The sequence below is a fragment of the Blennius ocellaris genome (genome assembly GCF_963422515.1).
Source record: "Blennius ocellaris genome assembly, chromosome: 1".
NCBI classification, from domain to species: domain Eukaryota; kingdom Metazoa; phylum Chordata; class Actinopteri; order Blenniiformes; family Blenniidae; genus Blennius; species Blennius ocellaris.
The window spans coordinates 14,300,033-14,323,308 of record NC_137650.1 but is presented as its reverse complement, the minus strand read 5'-3'; the positions used below and the strand labels follow the sequence as shown (position 1 = coordinate 14,323,308).

Genomic DNA, 23,276 nt, shown 5'->3' with positions numbered 1-23,276 from the left:
GAAGTTTGTTAGACTTACCAGATCATTCCTTGGTTGTATATGAGATGCAAGACATTCTCAGCTATTTTGAATTCTCCATATTCAGGCTGAAAGATACAGAAAAAAACAAACACTCAGTTTTTTTCCCCCTTGTCCTGTTGAATATGATGTGATTGAGAGTCTTTCAGTGCCTACCCAAGGCTGAATTGAAATGAATGAAATATTCATTTTGATCATTTGTTTTAATTATAATATAATTACAATTTATTTTTCAATTTCCAGTAGCTTACAGTACCTATAGGTTTGGAAGTGACAGCATTTCATTGCCCAAATGACTCAACACCGCTATTTACTGGTATGACAGAGAGGCTGCACAAGTCACTCACTCATGTGTTCTTACTCTGTAGCCTCAATCTGTGGGACGCACTGCCTAACCAAGCCGAGTGCTCACTGTGCATCACTGGCTCATACAGTAGTCTCTGACACTTCTACTCTAATAAGATTGTAAACTTACTGAAATTCAACCTGGATTTCACATCACATTTGATGAAGAAAAGTTCTGGTACTAAGGCTTGTATAGTTGTCATTATTTGATATAAACACATGGACAGGAAAATGTTCACCTTGTCCAGGTGGCTGCAGGTGTCCTGTGGATTCAGCAGTAACCAGATTAACAGGGTTAACAACACAGAGCAACTTACAAACTTGCTTTCTAAATCCCAGCAGCAGCAGTCGCTGAGGTAGCGAACCACCAGGCCTCTGATGAAGTCGATCAGCAGGATGCTGGCCACGGTGAAGATCATGTCAATGATGGACAGCTTCAGCATCTCCTGGAAACACAAACACACACACACACAGTAAAAATGGGCGTTAAATACATTTAGGGTGCTCACTTTTCATTGTGATGGGCTGAACCATTACAAAATAATAAGTAATTATTGAAGAAGCATTGTAATGTATTTAATCTTAAATTTCATTAGTTAAATACATGTTTTTTTATGATCAATGTTTGAATAATTTAAGAGCATTGTTTATTTTGGAAATATTAAACATTGCATTGAGTAAATAATATAGGCATTTGTAAAGTATTTTTTGGTATAATTCGATTGGAATTAATACGTCTTATCTGAAGTAAGGAATTAAATGAATTAATCAAATACAGAGGGCTCTATACAGTAAATAAGTGCTGAAGTTTCTGACTTGCATTTCACTTAATTTTGCGATATACTGGTTCATACTGGAACTGTATTTTCTTTAACTTCTTTTTAATTAATAACTGCAATAAAGTATTCATTTTCAGCATCTCTGAAATAATATTTAGGTCACGCGTGATTGCTGGTGGTACTTTTTTGATGGCGCACTGAATATAAACAGTAGTGTGAGAGTATCAAGTCTCAATTTAGCCATTATTCTTTGTCTTGATTGAAATACATAGAGTAATTTAAATTTTGAAACCATGTTCATTAGAGCTCCTTCCACTGAATGAAACACAGGACAAAATCTACAAAACTACAAAAAGTGCTTGAGTCAAAGTTGGACACCTGTCCGACGTAGGTCTCCCAGCACTGATCCTGCTGAGATCGGGTGTTCTTCTCAAACAGAGCCGTCTGGTTGGAGACCAAGATGGATCTGCTGCTCCTCCTGCTGCTGCTGCTGCTGTTGGTGGTGGCATCCAGCACAGTGGTGATGGTGGCCATGGTGCTGTTGTGATGCCCGGACATGGAGATCTCTGACACCAGAGTGGAGAGGCTGTCCACCTCGGGCTGAGAGATGGTGGCCAGGAAGGAGCTGGAGTCAGTCCAGTTAGCTGGAGTCACTGGGACCTGGAGGAGATCAACACTACAGTCCAGCCACATACAGTATGTAGTTTTTACACAGTATATACAGCACATGACATCAGTGCTTTGTGATACCAGTTCAATGGATAATTTAACTCGTCTCACGAAGAAAAAGAGGGTAACTGAGACTTCTGCTTCAACCTCACCTGCTGGAATGTCTTTGAATTTTTATTTTAGGATGCAATATACTGTACCGCCATCTATATTTGCCACATTTTCAATCCAAGAAGTCATTTTTGCTTGAATTCCAATATACAATGTAGCTGTGTTTCTATTATGGGAGTTAAACAATGACGAACTTAAATGTAGTAGCTTAAAAAGCGGTAAAATACGGAATGATTAAGGTTACAGTTCAGACTGGAATATTATTAATAATGTTATTATGTTTTTTTTCTTGTTTTGTTACTTTGGGTTTTTTTGTTGCACATAAATTAGGTTATTCCATAGAATTCTGAGGCCACTAGCTTCAGCCCATTATTTTTCTTCATCATTTAAAATGAACAGTATTTGTTGGCGATTGGGTTAACTGTGTTGAAATATAACCAGAAATAAACGATAAATATTGATCTATCTTTATCCAAAACTTAACCATCCAGCAGTAATACCTGAATAAGTATATTTAAAGGTATAGTAGAGGATTTTCTTCTTCCGGGTGGATCATCAAAATAACTGGTCCTCCCAATTGTCAATCATTCTGGTGATATATGACGTAAGCCCGTCGTACGTGCTCGTCCCTGCGCGCAGCTCACTCCACACGGTCCTCATAATGCCGGTGGCCGACCCGACGCATTATTCTCGGACATTTTTACACAGTTTCACCCCCTCTGGTGCAAATCTTCTTGTAAAGTGAGCTTATGTGAGCGATGCCGACTTGTGACTTGTAAACAGAGCGTGCACGAGGAGAACTGGGCTCGTGCATGTCTCTCGCACACGTTTTAGTAGGCGTTCCGTCCCGGGAGCAGGTACAGCGTTGCGCATGCGCATTTTTTTCAAACGGTGGAGAGGGCGGTTCTTTCCTAAAATTCCTGAAAATCCTCCTGTATACCTTTAAGTGGTCCAAGTTACCAAATGTAATGAGTCTCATACAAAACATCAGAAAGTGCAGTGGAAGTTCTATTGCTTGATGCAGACAGATGCAGTTTATCATTTATGTTTCTACACTGTAAAAATGGGAGGTAGTAGTCAGAAGCATTACAATGTGAAGGCAATGAAAGAAAAAAAACTCTCCAAAGTGTTGGAAGAATTGCTTATGCAATGCTGTTATTTATTAAAGATGGTGTGTTTTGTTTCTGCACTGTGTAGTCAGGTGACTCTCACCATTATCTAAGAAAACCTGGTCCAAGCAAATCCAACAGGATAACAGGATATTCACAGATTTTCTGAAAATTAGGAAGGATTCAGAACTCCATGGTTGTCTTATCTTGGCCTGCAGAGACTCAATTGTTGTCACTCCTTAAAAACAGACTGCTCACAAATAACTCTTTTCAATTGTTCTCAGTCTGATTTTTCTGAATTCTGCACACAGAAGCGGTGTATTTGTTATTCCAAGTTGTCACTTTCATTTCAGCAGTCTAGTTATGATCGTTTTCTTTTGTGACACCACCAGATGGCAGTGTAAGTATCCAGACTTGTATACAAGTTCCAGTGAGTATGATCCAGACAACCCCAAAAAAAGTGATGTCCTTGTATGTGGATGCCAGGTTGTAGTAGGATACTGAATCATCTCCACATTTCACAGGGGAGCCATAAGCTTTGCTTGGTCTGATGCTGTCAAACTGAGCTATCGTCCTACATAAAACTGTAAAATATGAACACAAAGTTTCAGCTGGTTTGGTTCAAGTGTTGGAATGATACAGCTGCACATGGCTGACTCTTTACTCACCGCAGAGCTCATACTGTTGACTTTATCGAGCAGGGCAATGATGAGGCTGTACAGGTTCCCCAGGTACAAAACTAACACTCTGGAAAACAAAAACACACAGTTTGCGTGCGGCGGGACCGTCAGCTGCGTTCGGGCAGCTGCAGCCGGGGTGCGTTCAGAGTACCTGGCCAGCTGGAATCGAAGGGATGTGCGTGGGTGGTACATCTCCAGCTGAGACACCAGCTCGAAGGCAGACGGAGCGATCATGGTGATGAGAGAAACCACCACACTCACCTGGACAACCAACAGTCAGAGAAATACGAGTACAAGTTAACTGTATTGACAACAGAGACTTAGAAATATCTGTATTACTGGACTCGTATATAAAAACATGATATATGTGCAGTCAACATATTAAAGAGATTACAGAAAGATGCAAAAAAAAAAAAATGAAGCTTCCGCTGATGTTCAGTGGTTGTCTTCAACAATCAGCTCTTTGCTTTGATGGGCTCCTTTGAACTGTATCACATGTTGGATAATCTAATCTCACTAATGAGGATGAAGGTGATGTCAGTCCTGCTCCTCTACCTCGTTCTTCTCCCACAGCGTCAGCTCCGGCTTCTCCTGCTCCAGCTTCTGAGAGCGGTCCACCACAAAGTAGATGATGTAGATGCTGCCGGCGAGCGACAGCAGCACCAGGATGTTGGCTAAGATACGCAGACTGATGAGTACCGCCCTGAAGAAAGAGAAGCCGTCCTAATGAAATGATCAATGACGGCCTCCTGATACAGTATCAGTGTTTCTCATGTTGTGGTGTTTAAAGATGGATATATATTTGCAGATGTGCTCACGCTCATCCCTTGTGCAGCTTGTGTTTACATCCAGAAAAACAACACACAAATGACATCCACAATCTGAAAACAAGTTTTTTGAATTGAGCAGGAAAGCAGGAAATGTACTCTCGGTTTTGAAGCTGTCAGTCAGGTGAGCTGAGCTGGACTCTGCAAGATTGATGCAGTGACATCTAATCCAGTTTTATACGTCTTCATTATTGACCAATAGCAAGGGTATCAAACACGTTTTAGTTCAGGGGCCACAGACATCAGATTTTAATCTTGCAGGACCAGTAAAATAATAACCTTTAATTTAAACTTTAAAGGTTTCTTTGATGTGGTGCGGAGTATATGGGATGAAAATGTGTATTATTATCACAAAACCAATTAATCATTACTGAAAAATACTCCTATCTCAAAATAAGGCAACATTTTAATTACACCTTTCGATGCAAAATACATTGGAAAGTCAACAAATCATCTCTTATTGAGGTTGCATTATGGGAGTTTTTACAAAATCCCGCTGACAGCATGGCTTTGAGGCTAGTGTCTGACAGTAGGGTAGCTATTTTTCATGGCAGCATCACTAATATCACAGCTTGGGTCTCAGTGTTGTGTTGTGTTGCTGCTCTAAAGAAATGTGTTAAAAAAAAAATCTTCATTTTGAAATTGAAATTGAAATTTTTAGTTTAGATTAAAATAAAAATGTTTAGTCTGGATTCGAACCTCCTACTGGCTGGTTATAGCCCACGGGCCTTATGTTTGACAGCCTTGCGTTTTATGATAATCTACGCTTCCTTTAAGACTAACATCAAAATTAAAACTTATTTAATACCTGACTTCTTCATATACATTTATTTTATTAAATATTGTGTTTTTTCTTGCAGATTTTCATATGCTGTTGTAATTTTATAATTTTTTTTGTATTTTCATTCACTTAGTCATCTTAATCTCATAAATCATCTTATATGTATTTCAATCAAGTGTATTTTCACAAAATTTTACTAATGATTTTTTTTTTATAAAACTCAATGAGCCTAATATTTTATCCAGTGTTTATTTTGCGATATGTCTTTAGTTTATATGACCAGCAGGGAAGGTGCTTTACAAAGGTTGAATGAAAATGAAACTTGCCATATTTTACATTGAGGAAATACACTTCAAGTCTGGGAGAAAACATTAAAAAAAGAACAAAAACAAAAATAAAAGGACGTATCGAGAGCAGACACGTACAGACTTGTATCTTTCTTCTTTTCCTGTTCTTCCACGATGGCTTCCTGTGCAGAGTGAAAACACAAGATGAGTTTATCGGTCAGTTATTTGAATTATAATGTTCAGATTGTGACAAATGATAGAAATGATAGAAATATATGCCCCATCAATCATGTTTGAGTGTTTTTCAGCTACACTATAATGCTGCACCAGCCAACAGAGTATGATTTATGCCCGTGACAACCTTCTAATTAAATAACAGAAGTGCCACACTGGCAATCAGAGAAGCCATTTATTACATTTATGGCTATTAACCAATTCCCGTTTCAACTACAGTTTGGTAATTTGATTTGCTGCCTGCTTATTTTGAAAGGTTTTACAGTCATTATTAATTACCAATTGCATTAAATTAGAAATACTGGCAATAAAATGTATAAACATACATTTGGTATTCAGTCAAATGTTTTTGCTTTTTTCAAAACAACATACTTTTGGAATCATACTTGAAACTGAGCTCTGCAGCTACGAGAGTCAGAGATTGAGATCAACTGTGATCCCGAGTTGGTTGTTTCTCGAGTTTATTGTGCGTCTCTGACCCTGATGTTGTTGACGATGGCGGCTCCTTTGCTCTCTGCAGCCTCGGGGTTTCCGATCAGGTAATCCCAGGCACAGAAAACTCTCCAGCAGAAGGTGAAGTTCTCGTCAGAAGCACTGGCCAGGCTGAGGCGGGAGTTCTTAGCCATTCTGCAGGAGTACATATCATGAGAATTGACAATACAGTATAAGACAAGGTTCATCTTGAATTCAGATCAGATATTTAAAGCCTTTTAGGATCATTTGATTTGTATCAAAGCCACCATATGAAAGCACTTCTTGAACATTGGTTCCCAAAGTGTGGTCCAGGCCTCCAGGGGAGCCTCAAAGACACTGAACGTGGGGTGTGATTTAATTGAGTTCGTATTCACTGAGAATTATATACAGATTCAAAATCTTTATCAAAAGTCATTCAAATTGGTAATACAGAGTGATTTTAAATCTGTTTTGTTCTCTCTCTTAAATTCCGCCGGTTATCTCTTGAAGCTGGCTTCTCTAAATCTTAAACTACCTCTTGTACACTACTCACAAATAGTTTGAACGTTTATGATGGACAAAGGGCCAGTGGGCCTCAGTGCTGTTCTCTGATGAAAGTCCATTCATATGACATTGGAGACGTCAAGAAGAATGATATGCATCAACCACTGAGTCAATACAAAACTGTTCTACACTTTATGAATGGTTGAGCTGCTTTTAGGGATCATTTTCAAACAGAGCGCTTGCAGATTGTTTGTTGATATCACCAGCAAAAAAGAAGAGAAATTCAGCTTTGCTCAGTGCAACACCGTAGCTTCTTCATATTTTCATTAACACGTAAAAACGTTAACAGATTTCATTATTACAGGACAGGCAGCTACTGACTTACAAACCAGTAAGCTGTTTTTTTTTTTTTAAACATATTCGTGTGTGATGTGCTCATTTTAAGAGGACAATTGAGTCCTATTGATGTCAGGCTTCTATTGTTTCTACTTTATGAACACCATATTGTGTTCACGCATGTCTGGATAAATTGTTAAAGAAACAAAAACAAAGCATGATTACTTTCGTAACAGAATGATGAAACTGTAAGCAAAGACGGCCATCCCAACCAGGAAGTAGGCAAGAGGTAACCGGTATCCCGCACTGCCGATTTTCCTCACTCTGCCATAGTAACCGTAGAACAACACCGAGTACTGCAGGTAGCCCTGTGGATAGTCGAGCGCAACACATGTTCAGTTCAATCACAAAGACGCATACAAATACAAAGCTAACCCTGGGAAAGGCTTGAAATCTAGAATTGTCCTTTTACCTAGCCATGTACTCACTTAAGCTCATTATTCTGAACATACGAGTGTGTTTATTGCCGTATAATGGCACATAGATGGAGCACATATTTGCAGTGGGCTGTGAGGAATCAAGACATGTGCATTAAATAGCAAGAACGTTGAAAGACTAATAAAAGTATGATATTCAGGACAAAGCCTATAACTGATTACAGACCTTCTGTGAAATGTCCTGTAGCTATGGGGATTGTAGAATAAGGTCTGTGGCAGCCTAGGGCTTTAATCCAGCTCTAAACCTATGTAACGAGTGAAGAGGGAGAAGATTAAATTGCCCCTGCAGTCGAGGTCAAGGTGGCAATAAAGTAATGTTCAAATAATGGTCTATTGTATCTCTAAGTAATGTGCTATTGACAGAACGGTAAAAGGAAAAAGAGGCTTGCCCCAAGAGACCAGATGGTGTCCAGGTCCTGGGCTGAAGCCAGATGCTCTTTGGGGATAGTTTTACTCCTCGTTGTTCCAAACGGAGCTCCTGCCAGCAGCTGTGGTGCACAAAAAAAGAAAAGAAAAAAGAAGCTCAATGCACTGTAATGGGAGTACATTAAATACATTTGCCGTACATTCCCTTTGATTAAATTTTCACGTGGTTTGATTCAATTCAAAGCTGAATCACAGGTCAATTTGAAGTCCTTAAATGTAACTTTGCTTAATTTGCACCAACAAGTCAGAGTATTAACACTCGGAGCCTGTGGTGCATGACGTGCAATGTAATCAAAAGATTCAATTAATGAGCACAGTTTAGGTTTAGTTTTGCACTAAAAAAAAAAAAAAAAGATGAATAAGAAGAAATATGACAGAGTGGAAATAAAAAGTGTTATCGGATCCTACCATTGCTTCTCTGGTCAAATAATTCACAGCCGGACTGAAATACAGGCATAAAATCTGACAGATCATCCATGATGCTTGATGGTGGATGATATGACTCACTAAGCAGAGACGAGATGAAGAAGGGATGTGCGAGAGGAGGAGACCGGGGAAGGTTAGTTCTAACAAGCCACGGAGGGAGCAAGAGACGCGGAGGAAATAAATGGAAGTGTACGATCAGGGCAGAGGGGCTGATGGGATAAGTCACGTCTGGGGAAATTGCTTGTGTCTGCGTGTCAGTGACGGACATAAATCCTCCAGTTTTTCTTTTTTTTCACTGTTCTTGTCTACAATTTGCAGTTTTTTGTAAATGTTTCTATGATCTGTGCTGATCAACACAGGCACAAAGCACTAACATGTGAGACATTAAAAAATTTTTTTTTTTTTTAAAGATATGAATGAAATATCACTAAAGGTTTTATTTCTCTTTGCTCGACTTCTGTAGTGCTCATTTCAGCTGTAATTTGTTAGAACCAGATATTTAAAAAAAATTTCCTGAGATTATTTCAAGTCGGTCACATTTGTTTAAACGAGCTTGTGAAAGTAACAATGAAAAGCAATGATGGGCAAATCACAAACGTCGTGATGGCTGACCTCTGGTAGGACGATGAAGGCTCCAGTCATGATGGTGAGGACGATGTTGATTCCAAACAACCAGCGGAGAAAGATGAAGTAGGAAGCAACGCCCGAGCCAAAGTGACCTGAGGAGGACGGAAAACACAGACAGTGGCTCTTTCGCATTTGTCAAGCTATTCTAATGTCCTTATCAAACACTGACATCAATCATCCACGGGACTGCTGGAAGAAAATAGTACACTTCAAATAACCAAAATCTAAAAAGCTGAAGCTCGAGGCTTACAGTGTTTCTGCATATCATGTTTTGACCAAGTGTGGCTCTGTTTTGATGGTAAAGAAAAATATACGTTTTTAAATTTCATATCAAGAAAGAGCGTCTATAAATGAGAAAAGACCAGATAAAACGTCTGAACACTCTTCATCAATAATTGTTCATGTGCATCTTAGTGGGATGTTTTTAAATCTGGGATCCTTTTTGTATTTCAAACAGCATTGAAAATGTTTAATGGCTGTGTTTAATAGAGACATAAAACACTACAATTGTGTGTTGTGTATTATGTTAATTGCATTGAGTTGAATTTTGATGCAAATGAGATAATATATATGACAATACAAGCCTAACAAAATGTTTTCTTTAGTTTTGCTGGAAGTGTTGACAGTATGACTGGTGTGTTCATGATGAAAGATAAAAAATTATCGATCACAGACAGAAACAGCATTGACACAGCACAAATGATTTGGGAAAACTTACTTTCAATCTTCTTGATTCGAACTTCCCAAGGAACGAAGAGAACCAGAACGTTATAAAGCACTCGGGAAAGTTTTTTCAGCAGCTGCAGAGGGAAAATGAAGAAGAATGAGAAAGTTTACAAAAAAAGAGACTCTAGGTGATTGAATTGAATTAGATTTTTGTGTAGGGCTGGGTGATTTGGCCTAAAAAATATATATATATGATTTTTTAAAGAAAAATTCAAGTTTCGATTCGATTTTCGTATTTTTATTTTTCTCAATGCACCTAAAAAAGACTGCAGCCCTCAGATATATTGTCAAAGGTGCAACATTATGGCTGTGATTGTCCTCAGAGAGCATTAAAAGTAAATGAGGCTCCGTCATTCAGCAATTTCAAGCTTTAACCCAGGTTTAGGCAAAAGTGCAACAGCAACTATGGAAACCCACAAGGAATGGTAGAACAGAATGCAAAACTGTTGGGGAGGGGAAATTGAATTTGCAAAATAAAACTTTTATGTAGCTACAAATTCAATAAATCCATTACATTTATTTTTTACCCAGCCCTACTTTAGTGCACGAAATAGCAATAAAATGTCACTGGACCAATTTGGAGTAATTTGCAAGTTTTTTGCATTTCTGAGGACACACAAAATTTGACAATTTGACAGTTTGCATTTTCACTTGAAAACGTCACATAATCAGACCCCTAATAAGTGTTACCAAGAACTCCATGTCTTACAAGAGAAACCTGGTTAGTTTAACTTTCTAACTTCTGTAATTGAATGACAGATGTCAACAGAAAATGTTCAATTATTTCTAATATTTGTTCATATTTTTAAACCTCCATGAAAAAAAATGCTCCATACTGAACATTTGGATTGTCAGAGAAAGAAAAATGTCAACGGCATTGCCTTTTACATGTAAATGGTCTTGTCATGTTTGAAGATGAAAAATTTACAAAAATATGAATAGATTGCAAACAAAGCGTTTGTCTAATTGTGAGGCGATACAACGCGGCTCCACAGCTTTTCACAGAACTGAGCTGGTGATTATCAATCAAGATGAGGTCAGCTCAGTGATTCTGATTTTCAATTAAGTGGGAGCCAAACAGAAGAATTAATAACTCATCATCAGACGGCTCACTAAAAGTCAATTTATTCTAATGGGGCCTGAGCTGCCTGAACACTTTAATTAAACAGAGCTATAACAACAGACCATAAATTCAGCCGTGCTGTTGCGCTACTGGTGCATAGCTATTCCTATTCCCGTCCATCCTGCTCACTGTAAATGTGGGAACCACAAAATGCACGTGTCCGTTGCACTGCATGTAAGACTATGGCTTTATGACGTCAGAGTTTATACAGTAGAATCCAGCATGTTTTATTACTCCAGCTCTGAGCTACTGCAGTGCGGTGAAATAACAGAGGCTCCTCTCAGTGTACCGACAATCAGTGGAGTTGTACCAGTACACTGGACGTCACCTATTACCCTGATGTTATGCACAGCTACTGTGGAGCCTCATCTTTATATATTTGATATTTTTGTCTCATTATTGTGAGTCTTGGGAGTGTTTCGCCCTCGTGGCATTTATGTATTTTGACTTGTTTTGCTATTGTAGCCACAAAGCATCTATTTGGGTTTAGCACCAGTGTCGCGTTGATCTGTACATCATTTCATACCGCATTTCTATTGGTTAGTTGACACAGGTCACAGCAGCAGTAATGATCCCAAATCTCTAGACACGATTCTTTCACGATTATTATTTTTCATTTGCATTTGTGCAGTTGGCATTAAAGGATCTGCTGCCAACATCTTGATGCCAAGTTGTTCATAATGGTACGAATACTTGCTATATATGCACAAGCATAAAGTCTGACAGATCTATGAACAACAAACTTTTATTTTCTCTACAAAAGTGCAGGATACTTGGTGATCAGTGTTTCTACATATCGATTAATCTGAGGGAATGAATGAGGATGAGTGTGTTCCTACATCGGCTCCAGCAGTCTGGTAACCTCTGGTCCTGGTCAGTCGGCCTTCGTACCTCAGAACAATCTCTCTGGCTTGCCTGTGAGACACACACACACACACACACACACACACACACACACACACACACACACACACACACACACACACACACACACACACACACACACACACACACACACACACACACACACACACACACACACACACAATAGTAACGTTTGACACATTGTGTAAACTTTAATCTTCAAATAGTACAAGTTTAATGGAATTTGTAAAGACTATCCGTCATGTAGTCTTCCTGTTTTTATGTCTTTAAATGTTTAAATCATTAGCAGAATCGACTACTTGTTGATGCTTTGCACAATTGTCCACTGTTTTTTGACATTGATTGCTATAAAAAAAACAAAAAAACAACCTTCCATCACCTCTTTTTGGTGGCTCTCAGCCTATTGTTCGACAGAAACGTTCTGCTTCTGGCTCAACTTTTGAATAAATATCACCTCAAATTCTCTCAAAACGACCATGTTTCAGTGTTGCAGGATATTTTTGAATTCCATCGAGCATTCCAAACAATCAACATACATTAATCAATTCAAAAGAACTAACAACAGCAAAACGGCTTAACAGTGATGCAGCAGTCCCTGTAGAAGTAGGTATTTTTGTAAATTTTGGCATTCTTTTACGCAGCCCAGAAACACATTTTTCTTTAGAATCAGTGGCATGTAAGACGACTCTATTTAAGGGAAATCCGTGTGTAATATTTGCTCATTGTCACGCGTCTTCATGACATTAACCAATCAAATCAGTGAATGGAGCGAGTACTCGCCACTTAGAGGAGTGAGGCAGATTCATCATCCTTGAAAAAAGTAGGCAATCTGGCTCGTAGATACGTTTGAGTGGTGCATCATGGGGGATTTGGACATGAATGTACGTGATGCCAACTGGAAAGTAAGTAGGTGTATACCTGTGTATACCGCTGGACTACACCACTGCGACTGAAGATTCATTAAGTTAAGAGCGGCAGACAGGTCTTATAAAAATGAACCAACGCAGCAGATATTGTTAATGTTGCTCACAAATGTGTTTCATGCTGCTTGTCATGAAGACTGGATTAGTTCGGTATGAATGGGCCGCTCCTTCAGTGAATTAGTTTAGTAAAACTTAATCTAAAATAATTAAATATGTATACATGAGAGTTAAACATGATGGACTCACCTTGGGAAAGTTTTATAGGACAGAAATCATTGAAACTTGTGAGAAGCTGATCCGTTTTTGCTGTTTTGTGTGCCTGATCTGCTTTTGAATCATTTTGTGTGTTTTACAGTTTTACAACATGTTGCCATCTTTGTGATTTACATTTTTATTGTTTCGCAGCTTCAGCAGCACTCTCGTCCTTGTGATTCAGCCATTTAGGCTGGTGTACCATTTAAAGTGATAGACTGTATACAAGATGCAGCTGTAACAGTCTCATAAATACAGACGTGTGGAGCTGCAGGCAGAATATATTTATTCTGTTTTCACATGGGTGCCTGGTTTCTAGTTGATGTCCATTTGTGGCCGGTTAGTGCATTCTAAATAGTGTACAGTTTCACACTTTAATCTCAGCAGAAAATATCACGTTCTGCAAATCATGAACTAAACTAGCACATTCCTACCCCAGTCCCTCCAGAAGCAGTGACAGCAGACTGTCTCCATTAAAATGTATCGCTCACAGAGGTTTCACACCTTTACAGTCTATAAGAAACCTGCTCATCTGTCCACCGCACCGGGAACAATTCAGAGACCGATCAACCAAGGAGAAGACACGAGTCAAACCCATTCACACATGACGCACAACTTTCATAACTGAAAAATCAAGTTGATTGAGAGGTTTTTAGACTCCAAAGTCCAAGCAGAAATGACTGAAACGTGTAAGTAAATGAAGCTCCGAGTCCCTGATTTGTGACCTGAAATGCAAGCTGTTGTTGCAGCGGGAAGAGTAATCAGAGATATTCTGCCTGAGATTAAAGAGAGTGTAGAAACGCAGACTTGCATCCCGTCCCTGATGATGGTAATAAAACCTCAGCGGTAATAAACTGCCCATATAAAGCCTGTTATCCGTGGCACATACTCAGCACATCTCTATCAGCTCCAGCTCTCTAGGCTCAGCTTCTCGATCTGATAGCACACACACACGCGCGCACATTATTATCATTACTGTTATTGTGTGCTTTAAATTTTTTCTTTTCTACTCTTAATGTTGAAATAGTCATTTCAGTGTGGAATGTGTACTAAAAAAAATCCCAGCACATTAAACTATGTAATTGTTTGTGACAAATAATGGACACAGGTTAACTTTGATTTGGATAATTAAAAATTAAGGCCTAATTAAGGCACATAAGAGAAACTCAGGCCAAATTTACACAATGTTTCAAGTAAAAACACATTGTGTTTGCAGTTTTTTTGGTTCAAAGAAGTTTCAAGTTTACACTGAAGGATTTTGAAAATGATGTATGTTACATACATACAGAGGAATCTCTGAAAATGATGCAGTTAGTAAGCCAGGCTACAAGGTGACACTGTTGGTTGTTTTTGTAATGAAACAACAAACACGTGCATGCAGAGAACAATACTTCATATACATTAACAATGGGTAAACACAACTTTTCTCCTTTTTCTAATACTGTTCAGAAAATGTTGAGCATTTCAATTGAACACCCTCAGCCAAGCAGAGCACCCTCCACATTTATCAGTTTATTTGACTGTATTTATTTTTAATTGAAGTTTAAGAAATGAATGCTAATTTTGGACTTGCTTTCAGAGTCTTGCTTGCTATTTCCTTTGCCTTCTGTTCACTGAGTGCTGCAGAATCACAAACATTTGACTGTCAAGATGAAGAAAGAATGACACAATGATCAGCACTGGTAGCAGCTACTCCTAAAAATATTTTCAAGAAAGCCCGTTCAAAAGGCCAGAGGAGCTCGATAAGGATTTGGACTGATGCAGGAGCTCAGAGCATCAACTGACTTCAGACCGACATGGAATGCACTTAAAGTCTCACATTCACAGTATCTGAGCCATAGTCAGCCAGAAGCAGCATCAGAAGAGGAAAAGAGGAGTTAAATCAAAGTCCTAGATTCACACGGAAGTCAGTGCTGGCGATCACGGTCCCAGAGTTCAAATTTATCCTCATCGCGATATACAACTCAAAAGACTGAATACACTGCAGTAAATTACTTCAGTGAATGACTTCAAGGCCCGTGCATTCGCCCTCTGCCTCGCTCTCCCTAGAACACGTTGATGTATTTCACTGCATTGCTTTAACATTATTTCATAGCTGGTGACTACAGGGCAGATGTCAGAACCAGACAATTAAAGAAAAAAAACAAAAAAAACAACAACAATGTTTCCAGCTGTGGTAATCCAAGCAATCCAAATGAGGTGAAGGCTATTTAAGGAGCTTGAGCTTAAAAAAAAAAACTAAAGCTTGGTGATCTGACGCGACTATAATGAGGTGACTTTATGTTGTAACTGTAGTTCATTCCAGAGCTTTACAAGGATTCACACATCTAGAAAAAGTCAATATGCTTGTTTTCATATACTTATATAAAAGAAGGTTGGATTGTTAATACAGTGACTCTTAAATGTAAAACTTGCTCGTCCCAGGAGAATACAGACTGGGAGTCATGGTTTAAAACTATTTACTGTGGACGTGGTGAACGTGTGCAGTAGCAGCATTTCAGAAATGGTCGCCCCATTTCCACGGAGAGGCAGTCGAAGCGCGGTTGTTGTATAAACGGACCAAAGAAATGCAACACAAATTTCCAGTTTTCCCTTGAAAACAAGTCTAAATTCAGACCACAGTTTGTTTCAGTCAGCAGGTACAATTTGGTTGAACAACAGAATCCCTGTATATTCAATATATCTATATTATTAGAAATGATTGCAATTTTTTTTCTTATTTTTTTATTTCGAGGCCATGATTTGATTAGAGGCTTTGAAAGCACGTCATCATACAATTGTAATTTATTTATTTATACCATTTTGAAGTTTCTCTCACGATTTCCACGACACATCAACACCCTGAGCTTTAATCATAAGTCGTACCCGGACTGTTTACAGGAGTAAGTAAAGCAGCACAGTAAAGTTGAACAGTTCAAACAAATAGTAACAAATAAAAAGGAGTACTTAAGGACTTTGAGCTTGCGTCTCATTGGCCAGGGTCGTGTCCGGATATTGGCGATGATCTCTTTCTGGTACTGAATGTTCTGGAACATCTCCTCCGGGTCGTTGCTCTCCGCTCGCTCATCCTCTTTGTCTTCATCATCTGAAAGGCTTGACAATGAGACACAATGGCAAAATGAAGAAAGAGGTCTGTTGTCACTTTATGGAGAACTTAGGTAAATAATAGAAACATAGCTGGTGGGTTACATTGTATTCTACATACCAGCTTATCTACCTTTGTAAAAATAATAATATGAAGACAATTACATGTTTAATCAGAATCAGGATCAGCACAAGGAATTTGACTTCGGTGGACTGTGCTCTCTTCGTGCACAAGTAACATTAATCATAACGATAAACAAAAAATATAAACAAGTATTCAGAGGTTAAGTAGTGCAGTGGTGAGTAGTGCAAAGGATGATGAGGTAAACGAGAGGTAGCTAACTTTCAGTATTTACGTTAGAGTGTGCAAAGATGATCATTCAAATTAAATAGCACGAGTATTCAAAGTGACAGTTTCGTTCTGGGTTATTCCACCAGTGGAATAAAACATTTGTGGACACAAAATTGACTTGGATAAAGATTTACACTGAAATTAATTACATTTGATAAAAAAAAAAAAAAAAACATTATCTTAAATATTTATATTTATTGACAAATATGTAATGTATTTTTTTTTTATTCTCTTTTAAGCACGTGTTATGGGCCTGCTGCCAATAAATCGAACCAGATTCCAAACTGCGCTTTTCACAGGTCCAAATTATTGGTAAAGACATTTTGTTGGAGGGAAATGGGATCATCAAGATATTTCCTAGCATGTTCTTTTTTGTTGTCATTTTTATTTTTGGAGATCCATAGTTATAAAAAAAAAAGGTAATGTGAAGATAAAACCACACTAAAGACATTTCATTTGTGTTACTGTCACCTATTTACTAGAGTTGAGTTCAACATTAATTGTAAAGGTTAAGTTAACATAATCACCTTGGTAGGATTTGATTTAATCATATGTGGTCACTTCAAATTGTAACGTGTAAGCTAAAATACTCAAATGATATTTACTCACTGCTTCAACTTCTCTCCCTGAATGTTAAGCAGAAAGGATTGCTTCAATACGCCATCAGAATTCAGTTACATCAACATATATCATAATAGAAACTTTTTTTGTTGTATTTTCTGATACAACAACATGTTGTAAAAGTGTTTAACCACAGAATGTGAATTTGTTGTGAATTTGATGTTATATATTACAATTGTGTTGATGTAAAAAAACTACAAGGTGTTTTTTTTGTAGTTAGAAATATTTAATAATAATTACATTTGTTAGAAAACAATGATTAAATGCTATGAACAGAGCTGTCAAACATAAGGCTCCAATCTGACCAAACCACCAAGCAAAGTGTGAAGACTTCAAAGAAAACATATATATATATATATATTTTTTTTTTTTTTAAACACATTTCTTCAGAGTAGTGGACACAGCACAACACTGAGACCTGAGGTGAGGTCTTGGTGATGCTGCCATGAAACACCGAGTTGCTATCAAACTAGCCTCAAAGCCACACAGTCAGGGTGAGTTTGTAACAACACGCATAATGCAACAACTGGAGGAGAAGTTGTTTGTTTATTTTTTTGGGGGGGGGGACATTTCACTGCATTTTGAGAGGTTTCATTAAAATGGACTATGTTGAGATTGTACATATTTTGTGTAATAATTGTTTGATGTTGCGGAAATATACACATTTTCATCATGTTCAACACAACAACAAAAAAACTTTAAAAATTCAAATTTAAAGGATATTTTGGTACCAATTTACTGGTTTACCAAATACATTTTGACTGACTGTGGTGTCTGAATTCAAATGTGCTGAACACCCATGGGGTTCAATAACATAAAAATCTGCATCAACACTGCAACTTACTCCATTGTATTGCGCTTATATGATAATAGAATGTCATTACTCAATATAAAACATTGTATATTTTGTTTAGTTTTTTGAAAAACCTGATCCAGACCCATAAGTTTAAGAGTGTGATGATATCAGGTAAGACAAGAGTTTGGACTTGATGTGAGACCAAAGCTTGTGTGGCAGCTTCCTGCGGATCCTTCATGAGGCCGATGACAGAAGTGCTCACAGACTTAAATGGATTTGTGGTGACCTCACTGCCTTTACTGGCAGTGCCAGCCAATAAAACGACTATCCATTTATCTATGTGTATATACTGCATTTAACCAGTAGCTGATTCGTGCTGAAGCAACCTGACCGAGTGCAACAGCTGCAGTGCAGTAATGGAACAATCCTGAAATTAAACATGTCAATCAATTTGCCATCTGCTCGTCACTGAATGGTGATGGGGAAATTCATTTTCAATTTTTGGTGGACGTGTTCTAACTTCTTTGAGCATCAAATTCAAAATAATTGACTTTTTTAAAAAACATTTTCTTGCACTTATTTTTACAAATTCATTAAATGTGGAATTTAAACTTTGTATAGTGCACTTTAATATACACATTCTGTTTTTATTAAATTATATAAGTTATAAAATCAACCACTTCATCTGATGCAATATCCAGTCCTCTTCAGACACACATATGCAAACCAGTGTTCTTCCTTTATTGTTTCACTTCAATCAGGTCGGCTGCTCTTTTCCTTGAAAATTGACTTCATAATTCCTTTAGTCATTTAAAAAAATCACTTCATGCATCAGCAGGTATATAAATCAAAATATTCCAAATCTCACTCTTACATCAATGTTTTTAAGTCCTAAAATGAAATTCATCACTGCCTATATTGATTAGTGTTATTTTCATATTTCTCACTTTTTACCATTTTATTAAAACAAAATTGTAGTAATTTTTCATCATAGCTCTAATGGTATTTATGATTGTAATATACTTTTCCAACTTGGTGAAATTATTTTGTGAAAGGTTACTTTTGTGGTATTTCTGTTGTATGTGTAATGAACATAGTGTAAATGTTCAAAGCCGGATTCAAAGTTCAAAGCCGGATTTATTCTTCATTGTTTATCACAAAATTTGGAAAAAGATTGCCCAATCTGCTGATTTGTAACCAAGTGAATGAATAGAAATTATATGGTGTTCATATTTATGATGCAGCTGTAGAAGTGATAAACTATCAATGTGATACTATTTAAACTTTTACATACAACTCACCTGTTTACTCTGGCTTTTATAGGTTTTCCAAGATGTAATTTTATAATTTCATGACGGGATGCTGTTTTAGTAGTTATTTTAATTAATTTTTGGGGTCTTTTATTACAGATTTAAAGTGTGTTTTCTTTCTTCTTTTTATTTACAATGTTGATTAGTTTAAATGCATTTATATATGGTTGTATGTATTAAAATTACCTACATTGTTCACTCACATTGTAATGATTATAATAATTACATTTTGTATATTATTAGTACTACATATTGTATGATTTGTCATATTCATTTCATGCATGCTTTGTTCTCAATGGTTAATACTATTGCTCTGGATATTTGTTGTTTGTGCAGATTTGTAGCCGTGCAAGTTCAAGCACTTTTTACTTCAAATCTTCTTTTAAATCTCCTTTTTATAATTGTGAGAAATGTGCCATCTAAAGAAAGATTCCATAATGAGACTTAAGATAGAGGACCAACTCATTCCAGGCATTTCTATATCCAGTTCAGCTCCACTTTCCCGGAGATGCTGCCAAAATTGAAATTTGGCGCTGGGAAGTGACATGTCTGCTTTCATACCTACAGTACATGTGTTTCTTCTTTGTAAAGCTATAATTAAAGACTCATACTCAATCATGACTAAATGGATAATAAGGTGGACAGGACAAAATGTCCCTGGATAGAAGCAGTAACAGCACACAGGAAACTCTTTGTAGTTTTCTCTGGTGATTTGATTTCCTAAATGACTAATTGTATAACACACAGAAGGGCAATTAAAGCTCAGAGAGATGGCACCCTTAAAGTTGAGACTTAGACAAACCAAAAAAGAGAAACACAAAGGATTCCTGATAAAAGTATTCAAAGAACCGCAGAAGGAGAGGACTCACCCTTGCTGGTCCTGATAAGATGAATAAATCCTTCTGGAGTTCTTCCTGATGCTCTTGTGCCTCTTGGCAGCTGACAGAGACCTGCTGCTCCCAACCAAAGGTTCAGACACTGTACTCATGCTCTCTGCAGGTCAAAGTGTGGGCAGACGCAGACCTGCTGCACAGCCTGACTCCTCTCCAGTGTGTGTGTGTGTGTGTGTGTGTGTGTGGCTGGAGATACCTGCTGCCCTGGAGCTTCACACAGCAGCACAGACTGGAACACACACACATTTCACCAGTCCAATCACAGCCTGGATTGACTGCTTAAAGGGCTAGTAACACACACACACACACACACACACACACACACACACACACACACACACACACACACACACACACACACACACACACACACACACACACACACACACACACACACACACACACACACACACACACACACACACACACACACACACTAATTAGTTGATTAATTTCCTGCAGACATCCAGCAGATAACCTTAAGCATATATTCTACTTGCCTCACCTTGAACTCAGCCAGCTTCAGGGAAGTCACAACAGTAGAAAACAACCATGGGGTCCTGGGGATGACTTTTCCAAAGAGAGGCCTCAGCTTGTTCTGGACTCCTCCATGGCAAACGTACATAATCAGGGCCAACTATGATATGGCACTTGTTCTCTCCTTCTTGCTTCAAACTGTCCTTGCTGTTGCTTCTCATGTGGTTTCCCACAGGTATGAGTCAAACACATGTATTTTTACATAGTACTGTAATTCTGATCTTTTTTTTTTTTTTTTTAGCAGTGTGTTGTCAAGGAAGGTATGAGTTGACTTCCCTCCTGGATCTCCAAGATCAGTGTTTTTCAACCACTGTGCCGGGGCACACTGGTGTTCCTCGAGATATAGTCAGGTGTGGGAAATTATCCAATTTCACATTTTTTCAAAAAAAAACATTTACTCTCACAGCCGCTGTCAGCTGTGAGAGCAGTGTGCAGAGTAATCGTGTATGAATACTGTGGCGAGCATCGCGGAAGAATTGCTCTGAGTCGAAATTCTACTCTGCCAGCTGAACACCAGAGGCTTTTATTTTGACATGAACACTCGTAACCGTAACAGTGTGCAGAGTTATCATGTATTCATACTGTGGCGAGCGCCACCGAAGAATTGCCCTGAGTCAAGTTTATTTTCTGCCAAGCGATCACCAGAGACTTTTATTTTGACATAAACACATGCAACTGGAACTTCGTAACAGGATGACACTCCACACAACACATTTCTCACTCATGGTTGCACACCAACATCCAACAAACCAAACCAAACTAGACGAGATAATTAACTATCTGAACCGAGGAACAAAAACACAACACAAGCACAAATCAACACACAACAACACCAACAATAACCCTCAATAACCTCCGGCAACACATAACCTGAACTCCTATCATGCCCTGCAGCGACCAACTCGTGATCGCTACAATACTCTTCGCCAATAGATGGCAGCACAGAATGTTGCCAGTGAAATCTAAACTTTTAGTGCCGTGGAAACGGGGATTTAACTGACGTCAGTCTGGTTAATCACCACCACCTGGTTGCTCCCATCTTGTATCAAAGTACTGTGTCAGTGACAGTGATGGAGAAGTTTTTGAAAAGGAAGAATGTTAACCAGGATATCAGCTCTGTGTTCATCCATCAGGTCCAGGTTTCACACTGAGTGAGTAAAAATTAAAAAAAGAAATTGGGAAATACTTTTTTTCTGTATTTATTTGATTCCTGTTGATAAAACTTTGATGAGAATGACTTTATATTGTTAATATAGGCTACAGAGTTTAAAATGTTAAAATTTTCTGATGGTGGTGTGCCTCGAGATTTTTCCAAAGACAAAAGTGTGCCTTTGCTCAAAAAATTTTGAAAAACACTGTCCGAGAGAAACACACCCAGAACTCTGAAAATACACTGATTAATGAACTAAGAAAAAAGTTTTGTTTTTTTTACACTGGAGGTTGTTTATCAGCAGCTATACTGGATGATATCTGTTGTGTGTGTTTCAAATGTGATGCGACTCTTGCTGTGGTTTGGCTGTTAAACACGTCCATTCAACCCCCCCCCCCCCCAAAGGCATCAAATTACAGATGAGACATTGCCATGATGTCAAACAAAATTGGGTTTTATTTACATGTTTAATTCACAGAAAACAAACAACAGGCTCCCAGCAAATGGCGTCTCTGGTTCACCATTGCGAAGCTCTTCTCTTCTTCTGTTGTTTTGCTTTCTTCGCTTGTCTTCTGCTCACAAACTTCTTTCCTTGTCCCAAATCTGGAAAACAAAATGTGTTTTGTGTTAAACAATGCTGGTTAAACGGCCTATCAACCAAGGTTAGTGCAGCTCTCTAATTAACTAGATATAAAATAAAGCCCATCCAACCGATCCAGTCACTTCTCAATGATGAATAACAGCTTGTCTTGTCATTGAGGTGCTTACTTGGATTATTGTTGGGCTGGTTCTTTTCCGTCGGGTTGGAAGAGCAGTCAGAAGTCGTGACCTTTGTCTCCTCTTTATTAGGTTGTGGTGATCTTTAATATGCAAGAAGGAAAATTGTTAGTTTCAGTTCAGTTAGTCTTTTTTCTTAAAATACTAAAACTCCTCAGAGCGGTAGAGTTTGGACAATTACCTGTTGACAGAGGCTGAAGGTTGTTGTGAGACTTGTTGTGCCGGGGCCTGGTCCTTCTTGTTCAGGTCAGATGGACTGCATTTGGACCAATATTTGCATCCGGGCCAGGTGATGCTGGCAAATAGTGGCTCAATATAGTCATATTCATACGAACTGCAACTGTCACACTCCTCCATGGGTTTGCTGTAAGAGTTCACATTGGAAGATTAACAATCATTACACTGAACAGCTTGCAAAACCACAATGATGTTGAATATTTGTAACACTTAGCAGCTATTGTATTGGTCTGTTTGTTTAAAAAGACTCAAAATCATCAGAGATAAAGTTTGGACAAAATACCTCTTGACAGTCTCTGCATGGTCCAACTCCTCCAGGTGCTCTTCATTGGTTGAAGTCTTTTCTTCACTGAAGGTGATGCTGGAGAAAAGAGGCTGAATATAGTCATATTTGTAAGAGCTGCAATTGTCGCACTCCACCACATGGTTGCTGTTGGTCCTGGTGATGCTGGCAAGAAGTGGCTCAATACATTCTTCTTCCTCGGAGCTGCAATCATCAGA

At 38.2% G+C, this 23,276-nt stretch overlaps 1 protein-coding gene across 1 annotated transcript in view; it reads right to left on the bottom strand.

The window, feature by feature from the left end:
* Positions 1–20,169, bottom strand: part of tmc3 (transmembrane channel like 3) — a gene marked incomplete at both ends in the record, with an annotated part of 29,632 nt that extends 9,463 nt beyond the window's left edge. The window contains 15 exons of the mRNA XM_080496565.1: positions 19–86; positions 681–809; positions 1,521–1,802; positions 3,700–3,778; positions 3,863–3,972; positions 4,267–4,414; positions 5,745–5,788; positions 6,320–6,467; positions 7,359–7,501; positions 8,020–8,118; positions 9,095–9,201; positions 9,828–9,909; positions 11,798–11,873; positions 15,965–16,111; positions 20,051–20,169. Of these exons, the coding sequence (XP_080352691.1) occupies positions 19–86; positions 681–809; positions 1,521–1,802; positions 3,700–3,778; positions 3,863–3,972; positions 4,267–4,414; positions 5,745–5,788; positions 6,320–6,467; positions 7,359–7,501; positions 8,020–8,118; positions 9,095–9,201; positions 9,828–9,909; positions 11,798–11,873; positions 15,965–16,111; positions 20,051–20,169 (1,781 nt within the window). The remainder of the gene's footprint in view (positions 1–18; positions 87–680; positions 810–1,520; positions 1,803–3,699; positions 3,779–3,862; positions 3,973–4,266; positions 4,415–5,744; positions 5,789–6,319; positions 6,468–7,358; positions 7,502–8,019; positions 8,119–9,094; positions 9,202–9,827; positions 9,910–11,797; positions 11,874–15,964; positions 16,112–20,050) is intronic.
* Positions 20,170–23,276: the final 3,107 nt, after the last annotated feature.